Source organism: Marmota marmota, unplaced genomic scaffold (assembly GCF_001458135.2).
Source record: "Marmota marmota marmota unplaced genomic scaffold, marMar, whole genome shotgun sequence".
In the NCBI taxonomy this organism is placed as follows: Eukaryota; Metazoa; Chordata; class Mammalia; order Rodentia; family Sciuridae; genus Marmota; species Marmota marmota.
The window spans coordinates 29,692,342-29,706,292 of NW_025999990.1; the positions used below are offsets into that span (position 1 = coordinate 29,692,342).

At 44.7% G+C, this 13,951-nt stretch overlaps 1 protein-coding gene across 1 annotated transcript in view; it reads right to left on the minus strand.

The window, feature by feature from the left end:
• The window catches only part of Fhod3 (formin homology 2 domain containing 3), a 389,221-nt gene that overhangs the window by 364,131 nt on the left and 11,139 nt on the right, over window positions 1-13,951 (minus strand). The window contains exon 2 of the mRNA XM_048806588.1: window positions 12,071-12,135. Coding sequence (XP_048662545.1) covers window positions 12,071-12,135 — 65 coding nt within the window. The remainder of the gene's footprint in view (window positions 1-12,070; window positions 12,136-13,951) is intronic.

The window sequence follows — 13,951 nt, forward strand, 5'->3', positions numbered from 1 at the left end:
GGGGAGGGGAGGGGAGAGGTGGGGAGGGGGGAGGGGGGAGGAATAACTTGAGTATTCTAAGTACCACAAAAGTGGAATAGTTGAAGAGATCCACAACATTGACCCCAGTGCCAGTAGCTACTCAGGAATCCCGAGATCAGAACAGCCCCCAGGCCTTGGGTCGACCAACTCCAGTTTTGGGGAAAAAAGTGTAATGGACGTTAAGCCAGTCTCAAAGCAATCTACCCATCAAGAAAGACCCAGCAGCTAAAACTTAAACATGCTAGTTAAGCCATACTTGAACTTTTATTTAAGAGATCCAAAGTTTCTTGCCCAAGTTTAACATTTACTACAATTCAGGGATCCAGTCCTGAATGAGGAAGAGGGGACCCTTTGAGAATTAGAAGGCAGGTATTGCATGCAAGTCAGTTCTGCCTCTAGGAATAGAGCCTCTAAAGACACCTTCCTGTAAGAACTGCTCCATAACCACATTTATATTTTGCTCCAATATCCTGTACAGGAACAAGACAAAAAATTTCTCTAGGATGATACTATCTGCCACCATTTGCCCAGGGATTAGCATGGGCAGGGCACTATGCATGGACCTGTGCCCACATCTGCTTGAGGGCTTCTATCACCACCAGGTCAAGGCATGAGGTCCCCTTGCCCTCCCTGTTGAGGGAACAGATCAGCTTACAGGGGTAGTTTGCTCATAGTTAGGCAGGCTTGGATTCAAACTCCAGTTTATCTGATTTTGAAGCACACACTTCCCTCTTTCCCATTCCTTGGGTTCACTAGTCAACACCAAATGTAAGCTTGACTGGATCCAGGACCAGTGAATTTATTTCTCATGACTGTTCAGAAATGAAACATCACCCCCTTTTGGTAACTGGAGTCACTGGATAGGTCACAGCTTCTTGGGTCTAATGCTGGAACCTGTGTTCTCTCATTGGTCAGTAATAGTACTAGTGAAGGGCTCAGCCAGAAGAGATGGCCACATTAAGTTCCCAGTCAAGGACAGAGCAATAGCAGAGAGGTTGAGCACAACACCCTGCAGTCAAGCAGACCAGAATCCAAGTCTCAGCTCTGTACTGAGGGCTCTTAGCTAAGCAGCTGTACCGTGGGTGCCTGGTTTCTTCATCTATGATGTCCCAGACTAATTCCCATCTAGAGGTTACTGTCTGGATTAAGGGAGATGACATCTACAAAGATCTTTCCTTGGTGCCTGGTAGAAAATAAACATTAAGTGCTCAGTGGAAATTTCTGTATAAAAATTTTGGAAGTAAATCGCCTATTTTAACAAGACCATTCTTTTCTATTTATAAGTTAGATGTTGGTTTTAATACCAGCTCTGTTTGGCCTGTGTCCCTGGGTGAGCTACCAACCCTCTTTGAATTTCTCCCCCTAATGTGTCAGGAGGATACATGGGATAACCTGTTGAACCCCTTGTACACAGCAGGTACTCAATAATGGTGGCCCTAGTCCTAACTCGGATGGAGCACAAGACTCCGAGTCACCCGACCTCAGGCCTATCATGGCAGAGATCATGATTCAGATTGCTTTCAGACAAAATCCTCATACCTAAGAGCTATGCTCCTTCCATTCATCCATTCTTAGGTGACAACCCCAACTCAGGAGGAAGTTTACCAGAGAGAAGGTTACAGGAGGGCTAGACTCTCCAAAGTCATCCCATACCAACACTGAGCTGAAACGGTCCCCCTGGAACACTAACACAAAGTCCATAGACCACCCTCAATGAAGTGTCCTCCTGCTGCTGCTGCTTATTGGCTTAACAAGAAAGAATTTGAGGACAATAGCATCCTACCCCATTCCCCAGGAGAATGGGAGCAGCCACCTTGAACAGAGAGTTACAGAAGCACTAGTCCCACCTCGGCTCAGACCACCTCCACTTGCACTCCAACCACAGGCCCAAGCTTCATGCTCACACTGCTCCAGGCCAACGTACGTGACCATGGCAGCACTCGTGGTCACAGTACTCTGCCCAACACACATGCAGGCTACCAGAAAGCACTGCTCCACGTTCCCACACCACCTGCAGGGCCAGGAGCCAGCCTGGAAGTGACATGCTACTCACTTTCACAGGTTTTCACTCTTCACCTTCTGTTCATCATCTTATTCTTCTGACCAAGTATTATAATTTCTTTCTGAAGGAATTAAACTTGATATATTCATGTTCACTACATCCCTGTTACCCGCTTTCCTGAAACAATTAGGGGTCCCCTCTGTTCTACAGAGGGCACCAAATGGTCCACTTTCAAGGACTCGGGAGCAAGGTGCTACCAGGCACAGCGTCCATGCCACATAGACCTTCTCAGACAAGAACCAAGGCAAAGTCAGGAGCACAGAGGACTCCCAGCTTCCAGCTAGTCCCTCCTGGTTCCTTTTGGGCACCTCCTAAATCCAGAGACCACCATATGATGTTCTAGTCAGAGAAGAGCCAGTTTCCTAGCATTTCTCAACATGAGGGCCGACTAAGGCACGTGTGTCAGTTGAGATAGAAGCCTAGAAGGGACCAGAAGTCCCACCTCCCTCTGTAGGATCTACAGCTTGGCTCAGAAGGATTTCTAAACAAAGCTCACCAAGGGCCAAAACCAGTTTCTCAGCTGACCTACCTTCCCTTCAGGCAATCTCAAACACTGGCGCTCAGCCAGAACCCCATCCTTTGAAGCCTTTGAAACACTTCACAGAAAGTGTTTCAGAAGACATTTAGAAGTTCTGCCAGTACTGCTCAGGCTTCTCGGACTGGAAGGACCTTAGCTTCTACAATCTTATATCTGGAGAAGGGCTGAGATGGGCTCCATGAGCTAGACACAAGAGCACCAGGTCAGCACAGGCAACACCCATCAGGGACTCCAGCCTGCATCCTATACGTTCAGTCCCGAAACCTTGAGAGAACAACTTAGTACTTGTGGGCTAACCTTCCCAGCTCCTCTATGGCTCAGAGGCATAGTGAGGCTGTGAAACTGGGTGGGAAAGAACCAAACTGCCAATGAGAGTCAGTAATTAGGGACTCAGATAAACCATCAGGACTTCTCTCATTTGTTGATAGAGTTCCTCTTCAACCAATGATCTTTGTAGGCTTTTGTCTACTTTTGAAACATGTAGACAGTCACTAATTTTAAGACCATTCTTAAATTGGCCAGTGGATCTGAAGTAAATACACTGTAAAGGGTAAGAAGTGACTGGGGTATGAGCTGTGTGTCTGGCCCCATCCCTTGTCAAGGTTTGCTCCAAGTCCTTGCATTCCAGCCCACATGCTCACGATGCAGTGCTGAGATTACAGATAAAGCATGTTGCTTCTGGGCACAATTAAACCCACAAAACATTCTGTCGTTTTCAACTATGCTAACAATTGAGAAGCTTTTTTATTTGTCCTACTTAGTTGTACACGACAGAATGCATTTCAATTCATCATACACAAGTGGAGCATATCATCAATTCTCTGGTTGTACACAGTATTGATACACCATTCATGCAGTCATACATGTACCCAAGGTAATGATGTCCATCTCATTCCACCACTTTCCTACCCTTAACCTCTCCCTTTTGCCTAAAGTTCCTGCATTCTTCCCATGCTCCCCCCCATCACAGATCACCATCCACTCAGGAAACATTCAGCTTTTATTTTTGCAATTGGCTTACTTTGCTTAGCATTCCCCAGCTCTACCATTTACCTGCAAATGCCACAATTTTATTCTCTAGCTTTAATGCTGAATAATATTCCATTGTGTATATACAAGTTTCTTTATCCATTCATCTATTGATGGGCATCTAAGGTTGGTTCTAGTTTAGCTACTGTGAATTGAGCTGCTATAAACATTGGTGTGGCAATGTCAGTATATTATGCCGATTTTAAGTTCTTTGGATATACACCAAGGAGATAGCTGGGTCAAATGATGGTTGAAAATTGGAAATCCATATGCAAAATGAAGTTAAACCCCTATCTCTCACCATGCACAAAAGTTTTTTTGGTTTTTTTTTGAGACCCTGCACCTAGAAGAAAAAGTAGGCCCATATCTTCATGTTGGACTAGGCCCTGACTTCCTTAAGCTCCCTAAGGCACAAGAAATAGAGTCAGGAATCAATAAACAGGATGGATTCAAAGTAAAGAGCTCAGCAAAAGAGATGATCAGTGAAGACAGCTTACAGTATGGAAGCAAATTTGTACCACATGCACAGATAGAGCATTAGTCTCGGATATATGAAGACCTCAAATACCAAAAGAAACAACCCAATCAATAAACATGCCAAGGAACTGAACAGACTTCTCAGGAGATATATAATCAGCCAACAAATATGAAGAAATGTTCAACATCCCTAGTAGTTGGATAAGTACAAGTCAGAACTACTAAGATTTCATCTCACCATTGTCAGAATGGCAGTTGTCAAGAATAAAAATAGTGTCAGCAAGCATATGGGGAAAAGGGCACACTCGTACGTTGCTGGCGAGATAGCAAATTGGTGCGACCGCTCTGGAAAACAGTGGGGAGATTCCTCAGAAAACTTGGAATGGAATCACCATTTGACCCAGCTATCCCACTCCCCAGTTTATATCCAAACTTTGCCAGTTCCCTTTGGCTATCCCGTCCCTATTACTCCAGTGCATGAACTTGAGATAGCAGCCCTTGCAACAGGTGTGCCAATGCCTTTTACCCTCTAAGTCTTGAACTGGTTATATGTTTTACCTGTCTTACACACATGTATGTTTTAAAATAAAACCCATTAGGTATTTCTAGTAGACCAGAAATGGGACTATGCTCCAAGATCCCCCAGGAATCCATTTCCATGGGTCTCAGTGGTTTGTGATTGGTACTTTAACACAATCTTGAGAACTCCATTTAACGAGGCGTTAGTGAGCATCCATCCTCCTCGAATCTCTGAATGTCAAAATCTGATAGCAAGACAAAGCTTTTGTTTCCCAAAAATCGACCTACTGTTGACAAAAATGAAGTTGTCCCTCTATGGGGACAGTCATGGGCACAAACTACCATCAGTAGAGCTTGTGCTGTACCATAAAAATGGCCAGACCTGCAAGGGGGAAAAGCATGTGTATACAGTCCAGTTAGAAGTCACTCAAAAGCATAGCATCTTCCCTACCAGGAGTTAAAACTGAAGGTTTTTCTGGAGAGCAATTTCACAGTCTAACTGCCAGCACATATCTCCCATCTCCTAGCTGCAGGTATGCTCACCAATATGACTACATTCTCCATCAGTTTTTGCCAGAATGTCATGATCCTCTAAGTGACCAGGATGCGATTACTAGAACAGAACAGATAATGGAATTTGAACACTGCCTTAGAACCATTATCTCGAGATCCTTAGAGATGAAAGATCAAGTACTAAAGATACAATAAGTAATTTAAGTAGAGCAGGGGTGGAGAGGTAGAGCACAAACATCAAACAAAGCTGCCACGCGAGATCTTCAATTCACATGTTCACATCCATATTTCTTTTCCTGATGCCTCTTGGTTCCTGTAAGTGTCCTGAATTTCTGGCCATATCTGGCAGGTTCTCATGCTACCTCAACAGGTGCGTCTTCATCTCCTGCATTTGTTTACCTGCAGGTCTGCAGACACTAGAGCCAAGCTTTAAGTTCATTCTCTAAGGCTGGAGTTGTGGCTTAGTGGTAGAGCACTCGCCTAGCACGTGCTAGGGCCTGGGTTTGATCCTTAGCACCAACTACAACTAAAAAGATGTGAAGAATTCTCTAGTTGCTCTTTCCATTTGGGGTAAAAGCTCATTCTTGACTTATGTATCATGAAGTCACAGCACTTGCGAAAATATGTGAAGCAGAACTGGACACTAGCATTTCAAAACTAGACCAACAAAGGTTAACAAGACTTGTAGCAAGTTTCACATCCTGCTCATACTCTTTCCCATTTAGGACTTGGGGATGGACATGGGGATCAGCACATCCAACAGATAAGGCACTTTAGGAAGGTGGCCACCTAGAGTGGTCAGCAGCTGACAGGCAGACTTAAGAAATCTCATCCAACCCAGATCCAAGGGCCTTTTAGAAACATGGACGTTTGGGGAGTCTGCCACCTGGAACCTGTGGCAGATTAGCAAGAAAACAGATGACGGGAGGTACTTATCTGATTAACCCATGGAGCTCGTTTTTACACTGAAAAGAGAACCACAGGCAAAACTGGGTCACAAACTTCTTGAGGTATAAAAGGGAGGTAGTTTTAAAAAAAAGGGCCCTGAAGTCCCCTGTTGCATGGGAGACCATTTATACCAGGCTCTGCAGGAGGATGAGCACTTCTCATGGAATGAGGGACAGATGGGTCCCAGGAGGCAAAAATAGTAACCACTGCACCCAATGCCTCCAAGGATGTGCACAGCTGGTGAGCCTGGACACCACAAAGTCTAGGGACAAGGCGTGAAGGCAGCTCCCAAGGTTGCAGTGGTGTTGATGGCAGAGGTAGCTGAAGTAGCTGGAAAGCAAAATGGGATCCGCAAGAAGTCCACGTCCAAAGCCTGAATATACAGAAAGCCTAATCTGGGGGTGGGGACAAGAGGGTACAATGGCTCTGGGTCAGGAGGTCTCAACCAGGGAACAGTCATCTTGACTCCAGTTCTCAGTCATGCAGTGGATATAGGTGTGAGCTTCTGGGCGGACAGCAGAGGGCCAGCAGCACCTTCGTGGGCCCCACAGCACCCAAGATCACACGTCACTGTACAGTGCTGCCAAGGCAGCCACTGTGCTCGGTAACACCTTGTCTTTGTTACCCAGCACAGAATCACCAAAGGTGCTGCCAGGCCCACAAAGGTCAAAAAGGTAATTTGCCATTTCCCCGAGAAAACCTAGTTCTAACAGACTTCAGACAGACACCTAGCCAAGAAGCAGGGAAAAATTGCACTGAGATCTAGATAATTCTCCATGGCTCAGCGACCCCCTGAAGCCCTCTCCAGGGTGGTGCCAAAAAAGGAAGCTGGCAGAGTGCCTCCCTGTGAGGGCCAGGAGGACTTTGCCACCTGTGAGAAGACAGCTTAAACTTATCTGAGCAGAGGGAAAGATGCTCAGAGGTAAGGGGAGTGGTACCCGGCCTGGTCAGAAAGCACAGGAAGAGGTAAAGGATGGGTGAACCACACAGAACTGTAAGTTTAAGAAAGGCCAAGCCCGAGAAGGATGCAGGAGCAGAGCAGGGAGGGTGGTGGGAGCCATGGTCACAGCTCTACTCCCCACACTGAATCCAGAAGCCCAGGACCCCACACTCAAGTCACTGCAGGAGGTTTAGACATGACTCGTACCTCACCTGGCTCCACCCCACACACACACAGGCCACCTTCACCAATACAAGCCGATGCTATCACAGGATCCTTTCCCATTAAGGCTTCAGGATCCTCAACACTGTGCCCCAGGCGGCCACTTCCCAAAATTGGCTGGCATGTGAAATGAACCCCCTCATTCACATTAGAAGGCCGCTTTTGAAGAAGTGCTCCGCTATTTGCAATTCACCTCTTTGTTGTAGCCATACTAAAATGCAGAGCATAGACAGCTGTGTGACTTGGCTTACAAGAAAATGCTTTGCAAATTATGTATCGATGCCTTGTTCACTATGTTTCCGTTGCTGGAAATCGACTGCTTTACTGCATCAATGGACAAAGCAGTCTTTTCTCACATTTTCTTCCTTTAAAATCGTCTTTGTCCCTGTAACTTGATCCTTTGAGCAAGGAAGCTAATCTCATGCAGAGATTAGGTACTTCGCAGCCACCTTGCCAGCTTCTTCACACCCCATCTCCATGGGCAGACCTGTCACCTAGGCTGTGGAGAACTGCCTCCGAAGACCGCGTGCCAAGCTGATCTTTTTCAGCTTCAAATGTAAGTGACACTTTGGAATCTTCAGCCAATTCTACCCTTTTACTCTTTTGGTAGGCATAAGCATAGGCTTTCTGGGTCTCAGAATCAATTGACAGGATTTACTTCCTTAATAGAAAGACTTCAGAAAAGTGAAGCACAAGAGATTTTGAGCCAAACAGAAATGCAAAATTGTCTACCAGTAGAAAACAAATTTTAGATCCTAAACAATTTCATGTTTTATATCCTTGATTCTATTCTTTCACCCACAATTCTTGAGCTCTTTTCTCTGCATGAAAATACCTAGCCATCAGAATGTTTTCTGGTATCTAAATAGGATCCCTGAGAAAAATGAACTTTTTGATCCCTATCAACCTCAAGAAGTGCAGATTTCTCGTATCTAAGTACAAAATCTGCTAGGCATAAGTCCAATGCCCACGATAGGGCTATCCATACTTTTCTTAGACTGAAGCTGTATTAAGAAGGCAAGTTGATATAGTTCAGTTGGTAGATTGCTTGTCTTGCATGCACAAGGCCCTGGGTTCAATCCCTAGCACCAAAAAATAAAAGGCAAGTTATGCGTTCTTTGCTGCAGTGTTACATCAAGTGTTCATGCTAAAAATGTACAAAGAAAAATTAGAGAATGAAGGACCAAGGCCTATACCAGAATCTCATTGCAATCTCCTGACAAATCCATCAGAATCACAGCACTATAGAAGAGACCCACCTCAGATCTGGCTGCGACTATCAAAGCAGAACCCCTGTGGCCTTCATTTTTAGTGAGGCTTGCTGGTTGCTAACCATGAAGCTCCACTCTCATCCCACGGGGCTCCAGAGTTAAATGGAGAATGCCAAAGACATGTCACCTCCAATTTGTCAACACCATCCTGGATTCTGAACATTCCTATACTTAATAAAAGCAGGAATGAGGGGGAAAGAGAAGGTAGGATGAGGAAGACAGGACTTGGAGACATGCATTTAGTAGTATTTTAGACCCATAAGACAAAAGCTGATCCTGGGTTATGGCAAGCCAGCCACGGGATGCGAGTTATGAGCATTTTGAGCTCACAGCAGAGTTGACTGGACTGGTGCTGCCGCCATGTCGGGGCTGTGCACGTCTGTGTCCCTTTCATGTGCTCTGCCTTTGATTACAGCACATGAGGCAGGTGTGATCTTCCACCATGTCAATCTGCTGACAGCAAGACATCACAAAGCTAGACTCAACCCCCCAAAACCTAACCCCTTGCGGCATTTGAATGGCTTCTCACCAATAAAACCTGGGTTTGAGGGGTGTTTTCTTGCCTGCCTTGCCCCCCCCCTTTGTGGGAGCTGTGGCTGAGGAGTGGTCACTGAACCCAAATAAAAGTTACTTTGTCTTTATTTAGTCCAAGTTTACTTGGAGTGACCCTGGCTGGTTTAGTTGTGTCATGACACTGGATCCTTCTAGAAAAGGAGGGTCTTTGTGGTATTGGATGTGATGTTAGTCTAACAGCAGCAGCTGCTATGTCCAGTGTCCACAGTAATTCATCTCACAGGGTTAAGAAGGGATATTATCTGTAGAGGAAAGGAGGACTCGGCCAATGGGTTCCCCCCACCCCACCCGTTGCCATTTCCTTTGTAATTTCAACTGGAGATTGGTATTAAGAAGCCAAACAACACCTCAAAGAAATCCTGCTCTGATGTTGCCCCTTGGAAAAGTAGAGAATGTTACAATGGAGGAGGTGCTTCATAAATATGACGCATACATTCCATTTTCTATATATAGCCAAAGGATATTGTTTAGTGCTATAATAAATCCAGATATTGCCAACAGAAAATGAAACAAGTGTTTTAATGCAAAGAAAAAAAACTGCTTTCTTGGGTGTTAGTGTTCATTTTACATTCAAGCCCTCTCATCTGGCATACTGAGGCCTGAGGTAACTAACGGTAAAAGCTGATTAAAGCAGAAAATGCTTTAAAAAATAATGTACACACTTTGAAAACTTGTACCTACAGGGACCACATGCCACAGTTTTCCTATGAAGAGGCCAAACTGGTTCTTTGAGAAGCTACTCACTGGACTTCCACAAGGATCTTCTTTCATGAACCATGCTAAAAACATGGTCTACAACTTTCCATCTGTTTCCTCCGCCCCCCTCTGGTTCAAGCAAGAACCAAAGACAGTTGACAACAGAATCTTCTAGCCAGGCACAGTGGCACAGGCCTGTAATCCTAGCAGCTCGGGAGGCTGAGGCAGGAAGATTGGGAATTCAAAGGCAGCATCAGCAAAAGCAAGGTGCTAAGTAATTCAGTGAGACCCTGTCTCCAAACAAAATACAAAGTGGAGCTGGGGAATGTGGCTCAGTTTTTGAGTGTCCCGAGTTCAATCTCCAGCACCCAGAAAAGAAAGAGTTGTAGGTTTCTCACATTCTCCACTTCTCAGAATTATAACCCACTTATATTGACAAATGCTTTTGTAATGACCTATTTTCCACAGAATATCCAGTGAACTTTCAAAGCAGTAACTTGTATATTCATATCTTCCATTTATAAAATACTTGGGGATCATTAAGTTACATAATTCCAATGATGGGTGCAATTGACATAAGGAGGTTTAAGTGCACACACACTCACCAGTTGAGCCCCTGCAGCAGTAAGGAGTGTCCCAGTCAAGGGTTGGCTCAGCTGGCTACTGTGCTGAGCACGCCATGGGATAGGATGGCCGTTTTTCATCCATCACACAGGACTTCAGAATACAGATGTTAATGCAGAGAGTCAACATTGAAGTTGTTTGGAGAAACTCCTGTACTTGATATAATTTAAGTATATACTGCAAAATAGTTTGTTTTTAGAAGGAGTCTGTTCAGAGTTTGAGCCTTTTTGTACAGTCCGTTTTCCTGTCCCTAGGAAATGCCAGTGTATACTCATGTCACAAGTGTCTAGAGGCTGTCAGCTATGTGTAATTGTTGACCTTTAGTTGTGCTCAGCATATATGATGTGCCTGGCTTTATCCTAGATTGGAATTTGAATAGGGGAAAGTTTATCCAAAGTGATGAGTTACATGCATTTTCTTTAGGGAGAAATGATTGATACATATAACAGAAATTATGGACAGGTAATTAAAAAGCAAGTGATTAGATATAATTCAAGGCCCATGTATGTTTTACAGTCACTCAGTGCTACCAGCAGTTATAAAGTAGAACAGCCAAGGTTGGATGCAGGTCCTCGACTTATTTCCCAAAACATTTAAATCCTCCCAACATCCTGACCTTCCCATCTGAAGTCACCTGCGTAGTCACTTTTGATTACAGAGTCAGAGCCTCATTCTTACTTGCAACCTCACCACTTCACTGCAAGTGAAGTAAAATGACAGATTCCTCTCCATCTCTAGCTCCCCCCCATCCATCCCTGCTCTCCAAGAAAGCAAAAAGGAAAAACCACCAGAAACTATTCCTTTCACTCCACCCATGAAACCACATTCCAGGTGCAGACTAGGACTCAACAAAAATTATTTTCTAATTAGAGACCTGAATGAAGACCACTGCGTATATTAAAAGCAAAATTACAGATATGAAGTACTTCCACACAAAGTGAGTTTTAGTTCCTTTTCTTAGAAAATTATGTTCTTGCTTCAACTTGACCCAATGCCAGGAGGAAACGGGCCACAATGTTATAGACCATTTACATGAGGTTGCCCATTTTAGGCAAGAAATCTACTTTCCACCATTGAATCAGTGTCTCCGGGTGGGGAAACCAAGGGTTTCAGCAAAACCAGTGGCTACAGGAATGGTCCCTGCAGTGTCCAATTGACCTCGGGCAAGCCATTCTGAACCTCAAGTATATTCATCCAAGTAATACCATTTTGCTCTATATCCACATGTGCCTTCACTGACCCAAGATTTCCTTTCCAATCATCTGGCCAAGCCTAGAACATCAGATCTGCTTCCCCACAAATGGGCTTCCCAGATCCACCAAGAAGCACCTGAAGGATCACACCAAAGACTAGAGGCTCACACTGGTTAGAGCCCGGGAAGAACCTCTTCTGTCCCAGCACTGCAAGAATCTCACTAGCAATCTGAAATTCAAGCTCCAGTCACATCTGAAGAGCAAAAGCAGCCAAGATGAAACAGGACTCGAAATCATTGCTCAAAATGCTTCACTAAAACTACAAGAGCCCACAATAGGCGTGGACTAAGCATATGACATGCCCGAGTTTGTAACAGTGATGTTTCTCAGCTCATGTTTGATCTTTAAGTATGAACAGCAAACATGCCCTGCTGTGTCACTCACCGATGCAGGCATGGACCCTCACGGACAGCTGCGTCCTCAAGATGATGCTGTGCTTCTTGCCCCTCCTAAGGGAAACAGTGACAAAACATAGCGTGTGAGTCAACAAATTTACCCAATGCTGTTGATCAACAGCCATCTGAAAGATTTCTAATAAGCAGGGTCCCAAACTGAACCAGAATCTACCCTGAAATAATGCAACATTATAGGGCTTCAAGGAAGCAAAAACAGACCAATTTTGTTGGATTGGCACATGTGTTTTGTTGTCAAGTCCCATCAACTCGTTCCATCCACAGAGTTTGCACATAGTCATGCTTGATTATGCTGGGAAATTTTTTTAAGAACCGGGTCTGTGAAGTGAAATTCCTGGAATGTAACAGTTGTTTGATCATTCCCATAGCTATATTTTTTATATAGTTACAGGAAAAGGAAACAAATCACAGGGCAATCAGAGCTGTTCTGCCGGGTATAAATTCAGTTGTCTCCGCTTTTTTCTGTCCCCTTTCAGGACGAGAATCCACTGAAGAGCACTTACAGGCCAACTGACACCACCCCCAATCGCACTAGTTTCTGTCTGTCTCTGGTTCTCAGTGAGATGGGTCCTCCCCAATTCCACTCCTACCAGGGCCTACCCTCCATAGTGCCAGGCCTTATGAAGTACAGAGCATCAGGTAGGATATGGAAGAAGAGAACCTGAGTCCTTGCTACCTGGGGTTGAACAGGGACCCTGAGCCTAGACACATGGGCAAGGGGCAGAGGTTAAACAGGGCCACAGTGTGACAGTGTCAGCAGTACTTAGTGGCTGAATTCTGTCCCAGCCTCATCTCTCCCCACGGGGAAAGCCTGGGCATGGCTTCCTACTTCCTGGTGCTGTGGCTGTGAGAAGAGGCCCTAGAACTCACCAAGGCACACTGTTAATATAGTTATGAATTATCCACAGTAGTGACTGCATTGGTTATTTTTACTCTGGAGATCAGATAATTAAAACAGGCTGATTCTTTAGAAAAACCAGTTTTATAGTCCTAGAAACATGCTAGCCTTCAGCCCAGCAACTGCTCATGGGGTGGAGAATCTTGGGCTGCCTTTGAATTGCAGTGAAGCCTGTCCGTTTTTGTGTTCGACTGGTTTACACCTCCTACATGCTGGGCATTAGTTTTAAAAAGGTTACAAATACTCAACACCTAGCCCGTCTATAAGTCCGGTTTGAGATTTCTATGAACAGATTTCTGCAAAATTTTATTGCTCAAAAAAAAATTATGACAGACTTTCTTCCAACTCTTGTTATCCTATAAAAAAAAATTCCATTAGGTGTTTTGAACTGAATTATTGGACTTCCTTTTGTTTGACTGCCAAGAAGATGTTCTGAGGTAGGGCAGGCCCAGCAGGTGTGTTTGTCTTACCCGGCCAAGAATAAAGCCCTGATGGCTTCCAATCCCAAGGAATTTCTGTAACCCACATCAGTTGTAATTCAATAGTAAGCATCATGTGATCCTTGATAGACCGTGAATTGGCCAAAGATAACATCTCTGAATACCCCAAGTTCTGGAGGATTCACAAGAGGGTTCAGACAGCAACGGCAGTTCTTAACCTGCATTTGCAAGCTTTCTGGCCTACCCACAGGTCAGCCCCACAACTACATAAGCCCATTCCCTAAAGTTTCTTGGGTTATCTGGATAGAGCTTATTGGTATGGTTTCTCCAGGGACTCCTAATACAAACTTTGGTACCTGCCTTCCTGGAGCTTCCATGTTGCAGAAATTAAATTGGAGAAGCTGTCACTGGACACTAGGGTAAGCACTTTAATAACCCTTTATCTCCCAGAGATGGGTGTGCCAGAGCCCCTTTACAACTACATCTTCCCAGTCACCCTTCAGTAGCAGTGTGG